The 15268-nt window shown below is 45.8% G+C and overlaps 11 protein-coding genes across 11 annotated transcripts; 8 read left to right on the forward strand and 3 right to left on the reverse strand.

The window, feature by feature from the left end:
• Positions 1-80: 80 nt before the first annotated feature.
• Positions 81-1319, forward strand: KL928_001945 (uncharacterized protein; the record flags this gene model as incomplete). Its single annotated transcript, XM_043202366.1, has 1 exon — positions 81-1319. One exon carries the CDS (start codon positions 81-83, stop codon positions 1317-1319), a length of 1239 nt encoding a protein of 412 aa, XP_043061222.1.
• A 273-nt stretch (positions 1320-1592) lies between these two features.
• Positions 1593-2843, forward strand: KL928_001946 (uncharacterized protein; the record flags this gene model as incomplete). The annotated part of the gene is made up of 1 exon (XM_043202367.1): positions 1593-2843. One exon carries the CDS (start codon positions 1593-1595, stop codon positions 2841-2843), a length of 1251 nt encoding a protein of 416 aa, XP_043061223.1.
• An 18-nt stretch (positions 2844-2861) lies between these two features.
• Positions 2862-3296, forward strand: KL928_001947 (uncharacterized protein; the record flags this gene model as incomplete). The annotated part of the gene is made up of 1 exon (XM_043202368.1): positions 2862-3296. The coding sequence occupies one exon, from the start codon at positions 2862-2864 to the stop codon at positions 3294-3296; it is 435 nt and encodes a 144-aa protein (XP_043061224.1).
• Positions 3297-3648: 352 nt separating this feature from the next.
• Positions 3649-5604, forward strand: KL928_001948 (uncharacterized protein; the record flags this gene model as incomplete). The annotated part of the gene is made up of 1 exon (XM_043202369.1): positions 3649-5604. One exon carries the CDS (start codon positions 3649-3651, stop codon positions 5602-5604), a length of 1956 nt encoding a protein of 651 aa, XP_043061225.1.
• A 12-nt stretch (positions 5605-5616) lies between these two features.
• KL928_001949 (uncharacterized protein) lies at positions 5617-6780 on the reverse strand (the record flags this gene model as incomplete). Its single annotated transcript, XM_043202370.1, has 1 exon — positions 5617-6780. The coding sequence occupies one exon, from the start codon at positions 6778-6780 to the stop codon at positions 5617-5619; it is 1164 nt and encodes a 387-aa protein (XP_043061226.1).
• A 41-nt stretch (positions 6781-6821) lies between these two features.
• Positions 6822-8381, reverse strand: KL928_001950 (uncharacterized protein; the record flags this gene model as incomplete). Its single annotated transcript, XM_043202372.1, has 1 exon — positions 6822-8381. The coding sequence occupies one exon, from the start codon at positions 8379-8381 to the stop codon at positions 6822-6824; it is 1560 nt and encodes a 519-aa protein (XP_043061227.1).
• Positions 8382-8755: 374 nt separating this feature from the next.
• On the forward strand, positions 8756-9850 carry KL928_001951 (uncharacterized protein; the record flags this gene model as incomplete). Its single annotated transcript, XM_043202373.1, has 1 exon — positions 8756-9850. The coding sequence occupies one exon, from the start codon at positions 8756-8758 to the stop codon at positions 9848-9850; it is 1095 nt and encodes a 364-aa protein (XP_043061228.1).
• A 47-nt stretch (positions 9851-9897) lies between these two features.
• Positions 9898-10677, forward strand: KL928_001952 (uncharacterized protein; the record flags this gene model as incomplete). The annotated part of the gene is made up of 1 exon (XM_043202374.1): positions 9898-10677. The coding sequence occupies one exon, from the start codon at positions 9898-9900 to the stop codon at positions 10675-10677; it is 780 nt and encodes a 259-aa protein (XP_043061229.1).
• Positions 10678-10723: 46 nt separating this feature from the next.
• Positions 10724-12373, forward strand: KL928_001953 (uncharacterized protein; the record flags this gene model as incomplete). The annotated part of the gene is made up of 1 exon (XM_043202375.1): positions 10724-12373. The coding sequence occupies one exon, from the start codon at positions 10724-10726 to the stop codon at positions 12371-12373; it is 1650 nt and encodes a 549-aa protein (XP_043061230.1).
• A 72-nt stretch (positions 12374-12445) lies between these two features.
• On the forward strand, positions 12446-14101 carry KL928_001954 (uncharacterized protein; the record flags this gene model as incomplete). Its single annotated transcript, XM_043202376.1, has 1 exon — positions 12446-14101. The coding sequence occupies one exon, from the start codon at positions 12446-12448 to the stop codon at positions 14099-14101; it is 1656 nt and encodes a 551-aa protein (XP_043061231.1).
• A 49-nt stretch (positions 14102-14150) lies between these two features.
• On the reverse strand, positions 14151-15236 carry KL928_001955 (uncharacterized protein; the record flags this gene model as incomplete). Its single annotated transcript, XM_043202377.1, has 1 exon — positions 14151-15236. The coding sequence occupies one exon, from the start codon at positions 15234-15236 to the stop codon at positions 14151-14153; it is 1086 nt and encodes a 361-aa protein (XP_043061232.1).
• Between the last annotated feature and the right edge of the window lie 32 nt (positions 15237-15268).

Below are 15268 nucleotides of genomic sequence, written 5' to 3' on the forward strand. Positions count from 1 at the left end.
CACAAACGGGCGCGTCTATTCTACCGCGCACAGATTTGAGGATATCTATTTTTCCCTTTTATCACAGCGTCTTCTTTATCATGAGAATCGCAAAACAGACCTTTGCGCTTTTGCTCCTTGGTGTCCACGCTTTTGGTGGTATCATCCCTCCAAAAGTAATAAAACCTTTCAACCATAAGCTGAAGACTCAAAATAAAGACAGTGCTACCGAATTTCTCAGCGAGCATCAGGACATTCCTCAGTTGAGCATTTACAACTCCGAAATGAGACACTACTCAAGCTCATTTGACAAGACCAAATCTAGTGGCATTCTAATTACTAAAGAAGCAATGAATCAAGAACATTTCCGGAAATTTGGACTCAAAAAAGTAGCAGACGTCGCTCGCAGCTTCGACGTTGGTGGACTGTACAGCGATAGCGCAGTGCAGCCTGTTGCATTTCCACCAGATACTCGGGCACTGTTTCTCCTCAACACTCAAGCTGAAAAGCAGAATGTCGAGAGCTCAAACTTGCTTTTGAGCGTTCCTTTTGATGTACATAAAGGTTATCAGCTGGTAGACTACAGTCTATTGCTCCCATTCAAATATCTTAAATTGAGAAATGATCTTGCCAGCTTTCTGGGAACCTCGGCAAAAGAACAAAAGCAGGGTGTTTTGTATTACAATGCGAACACAAAACTGGAAATCAGCCGACCTGTTTTCATCATGGTTTTTGCAGAAAACCCGGAACAGTCGAAGTCAACCTTCTTTGACATCTTTGCAAAGGGATGGATCAAGTTCCTAGGCTCTTTCGACCTGACGCACTCAGTCTTTTGTTCCGTAAAAGACCAGATCTCAAACACGTGTGTGAGCATCAACAACGATGGAAATGCTATAAACGTCCAGCCTGCGTTTTCCAACTCACAAATTGGATTTAATAGCCTTTTTTCTACTCTTCAGAGAATGCAAAAGCGAGACGTCAAGAAATCATCACTGCAACCGCAATTCCGTCAATTTGCAACATTTGCAAACTTCTCAAGACTTAATAGAAACGACCCCGACGATCCGTTCAAGGGTGTCAAAATACAAGTTTCGGATCCTGGACTCCAAAGTAACAAGGATAATTTCAAAAATGGGTCATCGTGCAATTCGATAGACCAAAATGGTAATGAAGTTCACAATTCCACCAAGCTACCAGACGTTTCGATGAAAGACCTTTACCCTTCAGTGAGCGCAAAATCCGCGCGACCACGCTCTTCTCAGTATTCACAGGTTATCTTTCCTCAGCTGAGCAAGTTTGATAAAAGAAGTCTTGAGGACTTTTTCCCAACCTTTGGTTGATAGCTAGCGCGTACTGAGCCAAGAAATGGAGTCGTGCAGAATCAAGAAAAAAAAAAAAATCATAGATCGAAGACTCACTCCGGGGTAATTTCATACTCGTGAAACATGACACATTTATCGTCTTTGGAACACCACTTGACGCTACACATACGACGCTTTCTTACCAAAAACTTCAAGAATGAAACCATAAGATTATACTCTTTCATTGTTGCGCTTTCGTCTTGCCTGTTGGTCGCCTCGGTGGTAACATTCTCTATTTTCACACCTCAATTCATGGACAATCTGGATTACAACCAGTTCAGCATTAACATTGTGGGAGCATGCATGGTGATGGGGCTCTATATGACTCTACCAGTCTTGGGATACCTTAGTGACTCTCATGGACCCGTTCTACTAGCTATGATCAGCTTGATTCTCTGTCCCGGATATTTTCTGGCTTCTGCTGCTTATGAGTACCGATTAAATTACTCATGGATGTGTCTTGCGTTTTTCCTAATCGGATGTGGAACCTCGTCGGCGTACTTCTGCTCGCTGCTAACCTGTGCGAAAATCTATCCTGAACGAAAGGGCCTTAGCATATCATTACCTGTGACATTTTATGGACTCTCTTCCCTTGTTCTGGCAAATTTGTTCAAACTGCCGGTCTTCCAAAGGACTAGCGGTGAAATAGACATTCTCAAAGTCTTCACAGCATTGGCATTACTATATTTGGTTTTAGGCATTTTCAACTGGATCTCCTCGATTATAGTCACAATAGAGAAAGAAGTCGTCTATCAGAAAATTCAAGGAGAATCGGAGCAGCGCGAAGAAGACACGGAGGATGACGAAAGCACCCCGTTACTCAATAGCCAACTTCTGGAACCTGAGACACAGGGAACCAAGTTCAGACAGTTCTTGTCTAGCCCCTCCACAAGGCTTCTTTATATTGCGCTCTTCTTCCTGGCAGGACCAATGGAAATATTTGTTACAAACTTGGGATCGCTAACTGTGATGGTTGGAGACCTTTCCAACAAGGATGTTGCCACGCAAGTGAACTACTTCAGTATGTTCTCGACCATGACGAGACTCCTAATGGGCGCCGCAACCGACTTGTTGGGGACAATCAAAGCAACCACGCTTTTACTGGTGTCAGGTATTGCTGTGGCTACACTTTCGTTTTTCTTGATTGCAATAGACTATAGTCATTTTTCCGTGATCACGAGTCTTGTTGGTATCGGATACGGGTCTGCGTTCACCCTCTTCCCCACTCTCATAGCCACTGTCTGGGGAGTTGAAATTCTTGGATCCACTTGGGGTTTATTCCTAAGTGCCCCAGCTTTTGGGTCACTGGTTTTCGGTATGTTCTATGCTTTTGAATTTGACACGTATTGCGACATCAGTATCACCAGCTGGAACGTTTACTGCTTAACGTTTCCCTTTGCATTGTTCGCCGCAGGATTTGCTCTAAGTGGTGTTCTCGTGTACCTCTGCTGGAGACTATACTGGCACACCTCGCGCCTCACACTAGAAAATAATGAATTTTAAAGAAATATTCAACGAGTAATGAAAAATATAATAGGTGGACCCGCCAGGGTTCGGCAGTGGAGATCTCTGCTGCGAGCCAATGGCAGCCAAAAGACCCTATACCCGGGAATAACCTACAAAGTTTCACAGCGGAGATTCCAATCCCACAATGTAGAGGAAGAATACACGATGGACGTGGCCAATCTACCCGCCCGATGGATTAACCTCCCCGGGGACGCACAACAAGACATTATCAACTATCTGAAGGTGAAACAAGAGTTTGGATGGACGTACCTCACGCGAGACGAGAAACAAGCCATATACTACATCAGCTATGGTGAATGGGGCCCTCGTGACGCAAAGAGCATGGGAATTCCCGACCTCGTCTTCAAGATCATGTCCAGTTCCATTCTGTTTGGAGTTGTTGGCTTCACCCTGATCAACTACGCACGCGATCAAACTAATGAGGAATGATTATGTCAGCTTAGACGGCAGAGAAAGCGTTGCATATATGAACTGCTAAAAATAACTATCAGAACCACGTTACTACAATACTTTGTAATCTTGGTAAATCTGAACACCTACCAGGATGACACTAATACCCGGCCGCGATCTGTGCAACGTAAGCAAAGCACGGAACGTCTATTGTTAGGGCCATGCAGTACCTTTCTGCGACGCCTCGTTAGATGCGAGGGTAATGTTTTGTAAAATTCTTCGACGCGCACGACTGCAAAAAAGTAGGCACAAGAAAGCAGAACAAAATAAAAACAGGTTTTTTTTGGACTAGCAACGGACATTTGTTGTTTCACCAATAGAGTACTAGAAGATGGCGGCCCGTAACCTGACCTCCAGGTCCCCGCACATGGAGTCGAACTCCAGCGAGGGTTCCAACACTGATCCGTTTGAACAGGAATACGAGCCACAGAGTTACGATGAGTCCTCATCCAATTCCAACGGTTCCAAATCCCCAGAGGAACGTAAACAGTTCCTTGAGTATAGCAACAGCTATCGCGACTCGACCTCATCCATAGTAAACCCATTTGGGTCCAACAATAACTTGAATACACAGCCTCTTGATTATGACAGATATCCCCAAGGACTGACCGGTTCTCGTGCTGTTTCCATGGGTTCCACCGGGTCCCAACAAGAGGGTGTCCGTCAAAACCGTTACAGTGATGGTTCCTCGCAGCTGTCGGAAAAGTCGTCAAATCCATTTTTGGTGGACACAGATTTCTCTCCGTTTGGAGGCTATCCTGCCTCCTCTTTCCCCCTGCACATAGATGAGAAAGAGGAAGATGATTACCTACATAACCCAGACCCTATCGCCGATGCAGAGTATGACAAGCACAGATTCAGGAATGATCTGAAAAACATGGACAAGCGTTCTTTGACTGCTCTTATAGGGTGTATCCTCCTTGCTCTTGGCGCATTATGTTTATTTGTTGTCTTGCCAGCTCTAACCTACACAGGTGTCACAGACCACTTGGACTCCACACCGTACCATGACACATACGTGCTCTTGACTGATTACGTCTATCCGCAACTAAGTGCAATCAGAACCTCTTTAGTCGATGAAGACACTCCGGATAGTGCGAAAACGAGAACGGCAAAGGATGGCAGTTTGTGGAAGCTGGTGTTCAGTGATGAGTTTGCTGCAGAGGGTCGCACATTTTACGATGGTGACGATCAATTTTGGTATGCTCCGGATTTCCATTATGATGCTACGAAGGATCTTGAATGGTATGACCCAGATGCGGTCACTACCAAAAATGGAACTCTTCAGCTTCGTATGGACGCTTATAAGAACCACAACTTGTTTTACAGATCGGGTATGCTGCATTCTTGGAACAGAATGTGTTTCACCCAAGGTGTTATGGAAGTTTCCGCCAAATTCCCCAACTATGGTAACGTTTCTGGTCTGTGGCCTGGTATGTGGTCCTTGGGAAACCTTGCTCGTCCTGGATATCAAGCAACAACTGAAGGTGTTTGGCCTTTTTCGTATGAAGCTTGTGATGCTGGAATCACTGCCAACCAATCCTCATCAGATGGAATCTCTTATCTTGCCGGTCAAAAATTGAACAGTTGTACCTGTGATGGTGAAGACCACCCTAATCAGGGAACAGGCAGGGGTGCACCTGAAATTGATATCATTGAAGGTGAAGTTGACACTGGTATTCGTAACGGTGTGGCATCTCAGTCGTTCCAAACTGCTCCTATGGATATCTGGTACATGCCAGATTACAATTTCATCGAGATTCATAATGCGTCGATTACAACTGTTAACACCTACTGTGGTGGTCCGTACCAACAGGCTGTGTCCACGACCACCACATTGAATACCGCTTGGTACGAGCTGGGTGAAGGAACAAGATACTTCCAAAAATACGCATATGAGTACCTCAATGACAACGACAGTGGATACATTAGATGGTTTGTTGGTGATAACCCAACCGCTACTGTTCACGCATATGCTCTTGCACCAAATGGTAATATTGATTGGAGACGTATTCCTAAGGAGCCAATGTCTATGATTTTGAACTTTGGTATTTCGAACAATTGGGCTTACATCGATTGGCCTTCGATTGATTTCCCCGCCGTTATGGAGATTGACTACGTTAGAATATACCAGCCTAACGACTCTGTGAGTCTCACATGCGATCCTGCAGACTATCCAACTTACGACTACATCAACGACCACCCCACCGCATATGAAAATTGGAACAACACAAGCTGGGAAAGTGCTGGTTTTTCTTTTCCAAAGAACAAGCTCACTGGTTGTTAAAAAAACGCGCTATCATATATTAGCTAGAAATTGTTCTAGTGCCGTGGATTGTTGTTGGTCGTCCAGGAAGTTAAATTCCACGATTTCTCGGTTGATATTGAAGTTTGATTCGCGGAGAGCATTGAGCAAGTTTCGAGGTCTTTTGCTTTCCAGCTTACGAGCAAGAACTATAAGTTTCCCGCTTTTTCTTAGCGCGTGAAGCACAAACGCTATAGGGTCGCTTTTTCGGAACTCGATGTATTTATTGAAAATTTTGTTGCGCATCTTGTCTGACTCCAACGCCCGAAATTCAGGGGATTGTCTGAATTTGCGTTTGAACTCCAGATAATTATTCAGTTTGACGTCGTTTTGGATGAGCAACTTGCAGAAATCCATCACCGCCCTCGTGGTGGGATCAACGTTGCTGTTCGACCGAGCGGCCTGTGTACACCATTGGTCAAATAATGACCTTCGTTTTTCATCATCATCTATCTCAAAATAAATTGGATCGTTCATAAATTTATCACATTCGAGATCGTAGGAGGAGTACGGGTCTACCTCGTAGCGCGTTAACATGTTGTAGAAACGCTCTGCTGCTTCTGAGGAGCTTTCCTCATAGTCCTCCAAATCGGAAAGATTTAGGCCTGCGGAAGAGTCTTCCTCGGACGACGAGTCAGCTGACTCTTGGTCGGATGAATTAGTAAATTGATTCTTAGCTTCAGACATCTGGCGTTGAATTCCCGAACTCTGTTCCTCCTTCTCCGATTGGGAGTCTTCCATTTCACTGCCATCCTCAGTGTCGGACTCGTAACCAAGCATTATTCCTGTGCTGTCCGATGCCTGTCGTTGTATCGGCGACAGCTGATCATTGTCTTCGATTTTCTCGTCTTCACCATCTTCCTCTTCAGAGCTGACCACGTTGATCTGTTTAACAGGATGCCGTACGCCATGGAGAAGCTCGTTCAGGTCTCCAGTTTCCTTGTCCATGATTTGTGCACCCCGCGCGACTCCAAGTAGTAAAAGAACCTGCTGTCTTTTATTCTTCAGTTCTTGCATCTCGCTAACACACTCATTTGGCAATTCCCAATGGGAAATCAGATTATCCTTGTCAAAGTAAAACTTGTATCCACGATCTGTTATGACCAGTAACCATCTCTCAGACAACGGCAGTTGATATAAAGGTTTACCGTAGTTCATATCCTGTCATAATTAAATAATTTTTTTTCAATCTATATACATTATTTCCACTCCAGGTAATCGCTACCATACTCGTTCGGCTTGGTTTTTCTGTCCAAGACATGCTTCACCTTGTAAAGCACGCCATTTCTGTGTCCATATCTGTGCAGGAAGTATTTACCTGCTTCCTTGCCCGTAACAGAATACTTTCTGTTGGAACCGTCCTCGCCCTTAACGTATTTTTCGATCTCCGCTTGAGTAGGGAGCCCCATCTGCCATGGGTATTCCGCGTAGTTGGGAATCAAGTCAGGACATTCAGGGAATTTGGACACCTTGGCGGCTTCAAGCGCTTCGATAGTCTCCTCCACAGGTAAAGCAGTGCTTTCTTGAGGCTCAAATGCGTCCAAAGAAAGTAGTCCTTGGACCAGCTTATCTGGAACTTCACCCACAGACGTGAATTTTGGCTCCACCTTTTTATCCTCCGGATTTTCGGACTTTCTGTTGATGAGGTTCTTCAAAATGTACTCGTTGAAATCGTTAGGCCTGTAATCAAGCATCATTTTGGATGCAGTTTTGAGCTCGTTGGTGAGCGCGTCATGAATGGTAGCCTGACTGTTTGCTACCAGCATGCCCCACGTCAATTTGAGCGATATGTTCGATTTGGTCTTGAGTTTCTCGACGGTATTCAGTGCAAACTCACTACCATCGTTGACAAGGGCCTCAATCACCTCTTCCACAGACTTGTGAGCTTGAGGGTCAAAGCAGGACTCGATCGTGTCCAGTTCTTCTGCAGTGTACTTGAACTTGTGTTGTGATGGGATTTGCACGGTAAACTCCTCAATGGCTTCGCTGACCAACTTGTAAAAGTCCTGGTTGGCGAAAACACTGCGTTTTTGGTCTTCGGCGAGTTCAGGAAGCTCCAAAGTAGTCAGTCTCTCAAGAAGTTCTTCATGTCTGTGAGCAGGAACATAGTGGGTACCGTAGCCAGCAATCAGCGTGTCAAGTCCAGAAAGTTCATCTCCAGTCAATGAGAGGTAGTATCCCAAATTTCCGTCAAGTTTCGGAAGCCAGAATGAAGTCCCCACATCGCTAAAGAAGCCAATGTTGGTTTCTGGCATGGCAAACCTGGTGCTCTCGCAAACAACTCTGAATGGGCCGTGAACAGACAATCCCACTCCTCCTCCCATAACGATGCCTTTGACCAAGGACACCACAGGCTTGTTGTACACAGAGAGCAAGTAGTCGAGGCTATACTCCTTCTCAAAGAATTCTACCGATTTCAATGGCTCCTTGTTCAGATTGTATTTGGCACATTGGACAACGTCGCCTCCCGAACAGAAAGCCTTGTCAGACTTGGAGTTGATGATGATCATGTTGTTGGAGCTGGATCTCGAGAACTCGACCAATCGCGCAACAATCTCCTCACACATGTTGGTGTTGAGGGCATTGAGCTTCTGGGGTCTATTCAACGTGATTATCCGAGCCGTGTTTTTCACTTTAAATTCCACCTCTGGTGCTACTGTCGAGTTCATTCTGCTTGCAAAGAGATGTGAGTTGAGTGCCGCTAGACGAAGCACCTGTGATCCCATTGCTGAGCGATGCAGTCGTTTAAGGGAGAGCATATTGGAGAGGGGAACCGTGCAGGCAAGTCGGGTAATGTGTCGAGTAAATTTTTTCTAGTCGGTAGGGTAAACCCAAAAGGGAGCTACGATACAGGGGACTAGGAAACGTGGGCAGATTTGTGCAAGACGTTGAAGGCAAACTTATGCAGAGGTTTTCACGCTGCTACGTGAGCACTGTCATCGGCTGCTCTTTCCCGTTTTTGCATTTTTAGTCTACTCTCAAACGGTGCGCGTGGCTCTGCGCATACATTTCCCGAGAACTACAGATTGCTCCTATTTTTTTTCGCTGTCTTGGGCACCCCTCGCACCTAATCGTATATCGTCTGAGAAATCGTACGAGATACGTGTGGATCTGTCTTTCCTTAGCGATCGCAATGTCTGAAATAACTCATCGACTGGCAAAAACAACCCACAAAACAACCCCTCCTGTGATCGACACCTTGAATATCAGGCAGACCCTCGATTTCTATTGGACAAACGCGAAAGATCCGCACTCCATTAGGCGAAAACTCATTCTTCAAAAATACCCCCAGGTCACCAAATTATGTGGACACGAACCGCTCACAAAATACCTTTCATTGCTTGTTGTCTTTATCCAGTTTAGCGTCGCGTACTATCTCAGGGACACAAGTCCACTGAGCTTCAAGTTCATGGCTCTGGCGTACGTTATCGGCGGGACTTGCAACCAAAACTGTTTCCTTTGTATCCACGAGCTTTCGCACAACTTGGGATTCAAAAAACCACTCCACAACAGACTCTTTTCCATCGTGACGAATCTGCCTATCGGAGTCCCCTACAGCGCCTCTTTCCAGCCATACCACCAGCTCCACCATAAATTCCTCGGGGATGAGATCTACGACACAGACATCCCTACTCGCCTGGAGGCCATTTTGCTGTCCAACATTCTTGGCAAGGCGTTCTTTGCCACATTCCAGATTCTGTTTTACGCTTTGAGACCGATGTTCATTACCCAGGTGAAATTCACCCTGGTCCACCTGCTAAATGTTCTCGTGCAAGTGTTTGTTGATTTCCTTGTGGTGAAGTACTGGTCTGCAAACTCATTATGGTATTTCATCATGTCTTCGTTTTTCGCCGGATCGCTGCACCCAACAGCTGGACACTTCGTGTCCGAGCACTACATTTTCAACCCACCCAAAAACTACAGAAAATACGTTGATGCTCCCCCTCTAGAGACCTATTCATACTACGGGCTCCTCAACCTGGTGACGTGGAATGTCGGCTATCACAACGAGCACCACGACTTCCCCTTTGTTGCGTGGAGTAGACTCCCGCAGCTGAAAAAAATAGCTGCCGAATTTTACGAGCCGCTACCACATCACAAATCATGGACCTGGACGATCGTCGACTTCATTTTCAACTACGACGTCACGATGTTCAACAGAGTCAAAAGAGATACAGCCGGAATATCAGAAAGACGAAAAGTTGACTATAACGACAATTCCAAATAAGTAAACTCTATAGATCTATATTACACAGCCTAGAAAATATAATAAACATGTCTTCATTAAAAGACCTCTTGGAGTCTGTATCGCAGGAAGAGCAATTGCAAAGACAACTTTTGGTTGTTGGTGGAGAGGCAGTGGACCATGTTCAGTTTCTGAATGCTTTTGGAGTCAGAGACGTCAGTGTCATACCGTACGGATTTCATTTTGCAGAACGCGCAGATCTTCAGCTGTCGTTCCACTCTTTTGCCGGCGAATATGGTACAGTGTACCAGCCAGTGCTTGACAAACTTGTCCCTCAATTGCTTGTTGTCTATCTTCTGGATGCGTTGGTTCTACTGAAGGAGGAACCGACACAAGAAACCATTCTCGAGCGTGTTTCTACATCTCTGAAACCGTGGATGAATGCATGCTCTAAGGCTCCTGGATGCTGTATATTGGTTCAGAATGTCTCTCGTGTTGATTACAGCGTCAAAAGCGTTACAATGATTGATTATCTACAGCAACTAGTGCGACTGATCATGATGGATCAAAATGGCTCTGTGCTGTTCTTTCAGGACACCGATACACCTGAGGACATCATCAGGCTTTTGAAAGGCTCGGCTGAACTACGGATGAAAGACTATGACAACGTGTTCGTGCCCAGTGGAAGTGACAGCTACGGGAAGATCAAGGTGCTGAATGAGGATTTTGCATGTGAGGAAACGCTCCAGAAATGGCACAGCATGGACACGATTGCTAGAGAAGCAACCACCAATGCAACATCGGCCAATTCAGAGAACCTGAGGCAAAAGTATCAGGACTTCCTTAGACAGATCCATTTGGCTGTGTAAAGGTGTGCTCTAGTATGGAAAAAAAATATTAGCCGTTTCGTGTGACATGGTTGATGCTGGAGTAAGCAGCGACATGGGCAAAATGCCGTGTGTGGCAGATCCCAGGAGCCCAGGGGAAGCTCTATTTGAAGAGGACACTTCAATCGAGCCCTTAGTGGAACATACCAAAAGGAGACGGTCGTCGCACCAGTCCATCAAACCGCGTTTTAAGAAATCCGCTCTCAAGACTCCAGTATTCAAGCTAAAGTTTGATAGCAAACGCAAGAACCCACTGAAGTATGTCAATATTAGAGAGCTCATTCTGTACACGCTCACAGACGTGAACAAGCTGAATTTTGGAGAGCTCGAGAACAGGAAATTTGTGAACAAAGTGGTTTTGGTGCTTGCTGATGGACTCACTGCGGCTGATTTCGGGTATGATAGTTTAGCTGGTCTGGTTGAAGAGCAGGAAATAAAGAATACGGAAAGATATCCATTTATTGCCCAGACATTCGCAAAATTCATTCCGTTGGTTTCCCCAGGAGCCAACAGAAACCTATTCTCATGTGCGGCCACTCTTTCCTCTGCGGCAGTGCCCGAAAAGCATCGTCCAGCGCTGATTAGGGAGCTGGAGCTTGAGGGTGTCCAGCTGTCTGATCTGACACTTGACTACACGCAAATGGTGGCCAATGGCTACCCTATTCATCCCGATGTTCCTGGTGCTACCAAAGAATCTATAGCGCGATATTCCTCATTCCTTGCCACCAGGGACCTAGGCTCCAAGCCAAAAATGCTTGCACTGGATTGTGAGATGTGCTTGGCTGCGTCCGGAAGCGTGGTCACTAGAGTCGCGGTAACTGATGAGGACCACAGGCTAGTAATAGGGGAGTTTGTCAAACCAGACGAGGAGATCACAGACTACAAAACACAGTACTCGGGTGTCGATGAAGACAGCCTCAAAGGAGTCACCACCACTTTGCATGATATCCAGCAAAGATTACAAGCCACGATCTCCAGTAAAGATTACTTGATAGGACACTCGTTAGAGTCAGATCTTTGTGCGCTGAAAATTTCACACCCAACCATCATCGACACATCCATTTGTTTCGATCACGTGAAGGGTCCGCCGTTGAAACCGTCTCTGCGCAATCTGGCATCCGAGATATTGGGAAAATCTATCCAACAATCTGCCAATGGTCATGATCCAGTTGAAGATTGTATTACATGCATGGAGCTGGTCCAGCTCAAACTAAAAAAAGGCCCTGCATTTGGCAAGCTTATTACTGAAGAGTCGATCTTTCGCCGTATCTCGCATACAAACAAACAAGTCCTTATCGACGGCAAGAAAGTCCCCAAAACGGGGATAGCCATCAATTTTGGAGGCAACAAATTTTTCAATGAGCTACGCATTGACGTCTCCACCGACGAAGAGGCGGTTCAAAAGCTGGCTAATGATTTGCCCAATCATGAGCTGGCGATGATCAAGCTGCGCGAGCCGGACAACTTTGATCATAGCGTTGAAAAAATCTACCAAACAATGCCAAGCAATTCTCTTTTGATCGTCTGTGCTGGCCACGGCGATGATAAACGTATCAATGAGCTCATCACCTTGCAGAGGAACATTTCCGGTCCTTTGCCCCCAGAGGACCACCAGGAACTTGTCGCATGTGTGGCGAAGGCTAGAGAATCGCTTGCTCTGATAAAGATTAAACCATAAGCACTGGCTGACGTAATTTAGTCTACGCGTAGATCAAAATAAATACAAAAGAAAACAAAAAGCACAGATTTCATGACTACTCTGCGAGACAAAAAGAGAAGTTTGAATGAGAAGGAGCGAGCCGGGGTCTCGCTACAGCCTCGTCTCAAGCTTCATAAGCGGCTTGTACTACGCAGACCGCCTCAGTTGGGCAATGTGGTTCGTCCCAGCCCTCCAAACTCTCACACAGCAAGCGATGAACCTCGAAATAACGTCAGTGAGAAACCTGTGGCAAAGCCAGAGTCAAGTGCTGAGCCGTTCCTTGATAGAGAATCAGAGGCCAAGAGCACTTCCCTGGCGACACAAGCGAAACAAATCCATTCAACCTCGGAGGAGCTAGAAAAGACACAACATATCACCGAAGCGACAACCGAACAATCAGAGCCCCAGAGATCAGAGCTTGCTCCCGCAGAATATGGCGAGGATGAGGACTCTGAGGAGGAAGATTCACTGTCTATGGAGATAAGACAGGAACTATTCTCCTTAGTCAAGTCGTTCCCCGGGCTGTCTTCCAAATACAAGCTAATAGACAAGATCGGTGAGGGAACGTTTTCCACCGTTTACAAAGCATACGACTTACAGCGCATATCCGAAACTAGCATGGGAAAAGCGATTTGGAGCTCCCCACCTAGGAGCCGTATGAGTAAATCCACGCAAGCATCTGACATTCCAATTGTTGCATTGAAAAGAATCTATGTCACGTCTTCCCCTTCGAGAATATACAACGAGCTTCAGCTTTTGCACGGTCTAGTGGGATGTCCGAACGTGGCTCCACTAATAGATGCTGTTCGTTATGAGGATCAAGTAATCGCCGTGTTGCCCTTTTATAAGCACGCAGATTTCCGCGATTTCTACAGAGACTTGCCTCTGTCTGGAATCAAGATATACATGCACGAACTATTTACTGCTTTGAGTTTTGTGCACGAAAAAAGAATCATTCACAGAGATATCAAGCCTACCAATTTCCTATATAATCCGTTGACCAGGCGAGGAGTTCTGGTTGATTTTGGACTTGCCGAAAAAGAAGCAGAGATCGATTACGCAGCTTGCCCTTGTTTCCAAGGAGGGCCGGCAGCAGACGAAATCGCGCCTGTTAATGCATTTCCTACAAAAGGATACCCGAAAGATGACCGCAGACCAGGAAGACGTGCCAACAGAGCAGGAACTCGTGGATTCAGAGCACCTGAGGTGCTACTGAAGTGTGCAAATCAAACCGTCAAGGTCGATATATGGTCTGCTGGGGTCATGCTGCTCACACTTCTATCTCGAAGGTTCCCATTCTTCAACTCTACAGACGACACCGCGGCCCTCATTGAGATCACAAATATTTTTGGGCTTTCTCAGATGCGCAAATGCGCACAGCTGCATGGTCTGGGTCTGGAAAGTAACCTCCCCAAAATCGAGTCCACACAATCGCTAGGTGCTTTGCTATATACATCAATTTTCCTGGAGGCCAAACAGGGCGACACGCTGGCAGAAGACTCTCCTGCTTGGGAGATTTTGTCGGCTTTGGACAAGAAAGGGCGTCCTGCCGAGACTAAGCTTGGGAGGGACTATGCAGAGGCCCTCGAAGTGCTTGAATTATGCTTGAGACTGAATCACAACGAGAGGATTACCGCAGATGATGCTCTAAAACTGCCCTTTTTTCGGTCAGGGTCTAATGACGTCGACGACATAATCTTAGATTGAATTGCACTGATTAATAAAATTAATGATAGCTAACCCCATATTCTATAATCTACTCCTTTAAACTTGGTTTAATGTCCTTTTCAAACCGCTTTTCGACAATTTTCTTGATTTGAGGCGACGTCTCGAATGGACCATAGTTCCTAAACTTCTTGTAGGCCTTCGCAAACTCCATCTCGTCCAAATCAGCATGCTGTTCATGGAAGAATTTTTCCTGAGCAATGATTAGGTCCAAAGTCAAGAAGAACTTATCTTGGTCCTCAAGGTCTTTAAGCGTCAACTTGCCCTTAGTGTCCAGCGGTGTGTTAAATCCTTCTCCTTCTCCCAGAGTGATAGTCGTCTGCGACAGCTTACTCAGACTTCCAGCCTTGTGGGCTGCCATCAGGCCACCGGCCTTCTCAATGCGGTATTTTCTGTAATCCTCCTTGAATGCCTCCAATGTTACCTTTCTGGATCCAGTCCATCCAATCCTAATGAGATCTTCTTTTGTGATCGCAGGCGGTTTGCCGGTGAATGAATATGGATTCACAGCGCCGAAGTTCAGGGACCCGAAAATAATAAGCACCTTGAGCACATGGAAGAAGAAGAAGACGCATTGAAGAACCTTTCCTGATTCAGAAAGCAATTCCCCACGTAAATGTTCAGCAAACCCGGCATCGTGGTATTTTTCCACCAAGTAACAGATACCTTTACACACCCAAGTAGTCAACGCAATCCCGGGAGTTGGTGAAATAAAGTCCGGCAAATCAGTGTACAACCAGGTCAGAAGAGCAGCATAAATGGAGTAGGTAAGGAAAGTTTTCTCTTCCCAAATAGGAAGCAACAACTGACCTGGCCAAACCTTGGACACAACCAAATCATCGTTAGAGACCCGTGTAAGCCATTCAGGTTTATCTGCCTGATGACCAAACAAAACTCCACCCTCGGCGGTTAACTCCCCAGGACATCTCGAAACCATGAATCCCTTAGGAACCCTGTTGTAGAAGATGGATGGACATAGTGCCAAAGGCAACGTTTCGAAAATTTGGAACAGGTCCCTGAAAGTCTGTGTTTTCTTGACTTCAAAACAGTAGTCCTTCTCATCGTCGAGGTTCATGCGGATGTAGACATCCAGGGCGTACTCTTGTTTTTCGGCCATGATAAAATACGTACAATATTCACGCCCCGCAG

Source organism: Ogataea angusta, assembly GCF_019207475.1.
Source record: "Ogataea angusta isolate 61-244 chromosome Unknown 61-244_NODE_3_length_881311_cov_93.026150, whole genome shotgun sequence".
NCBI lineage: Eukaryota > Fungi > Ascomycota > Pichiomycetes > Pichiales > Pichiaceae > Ogataea > Ogataea angusta.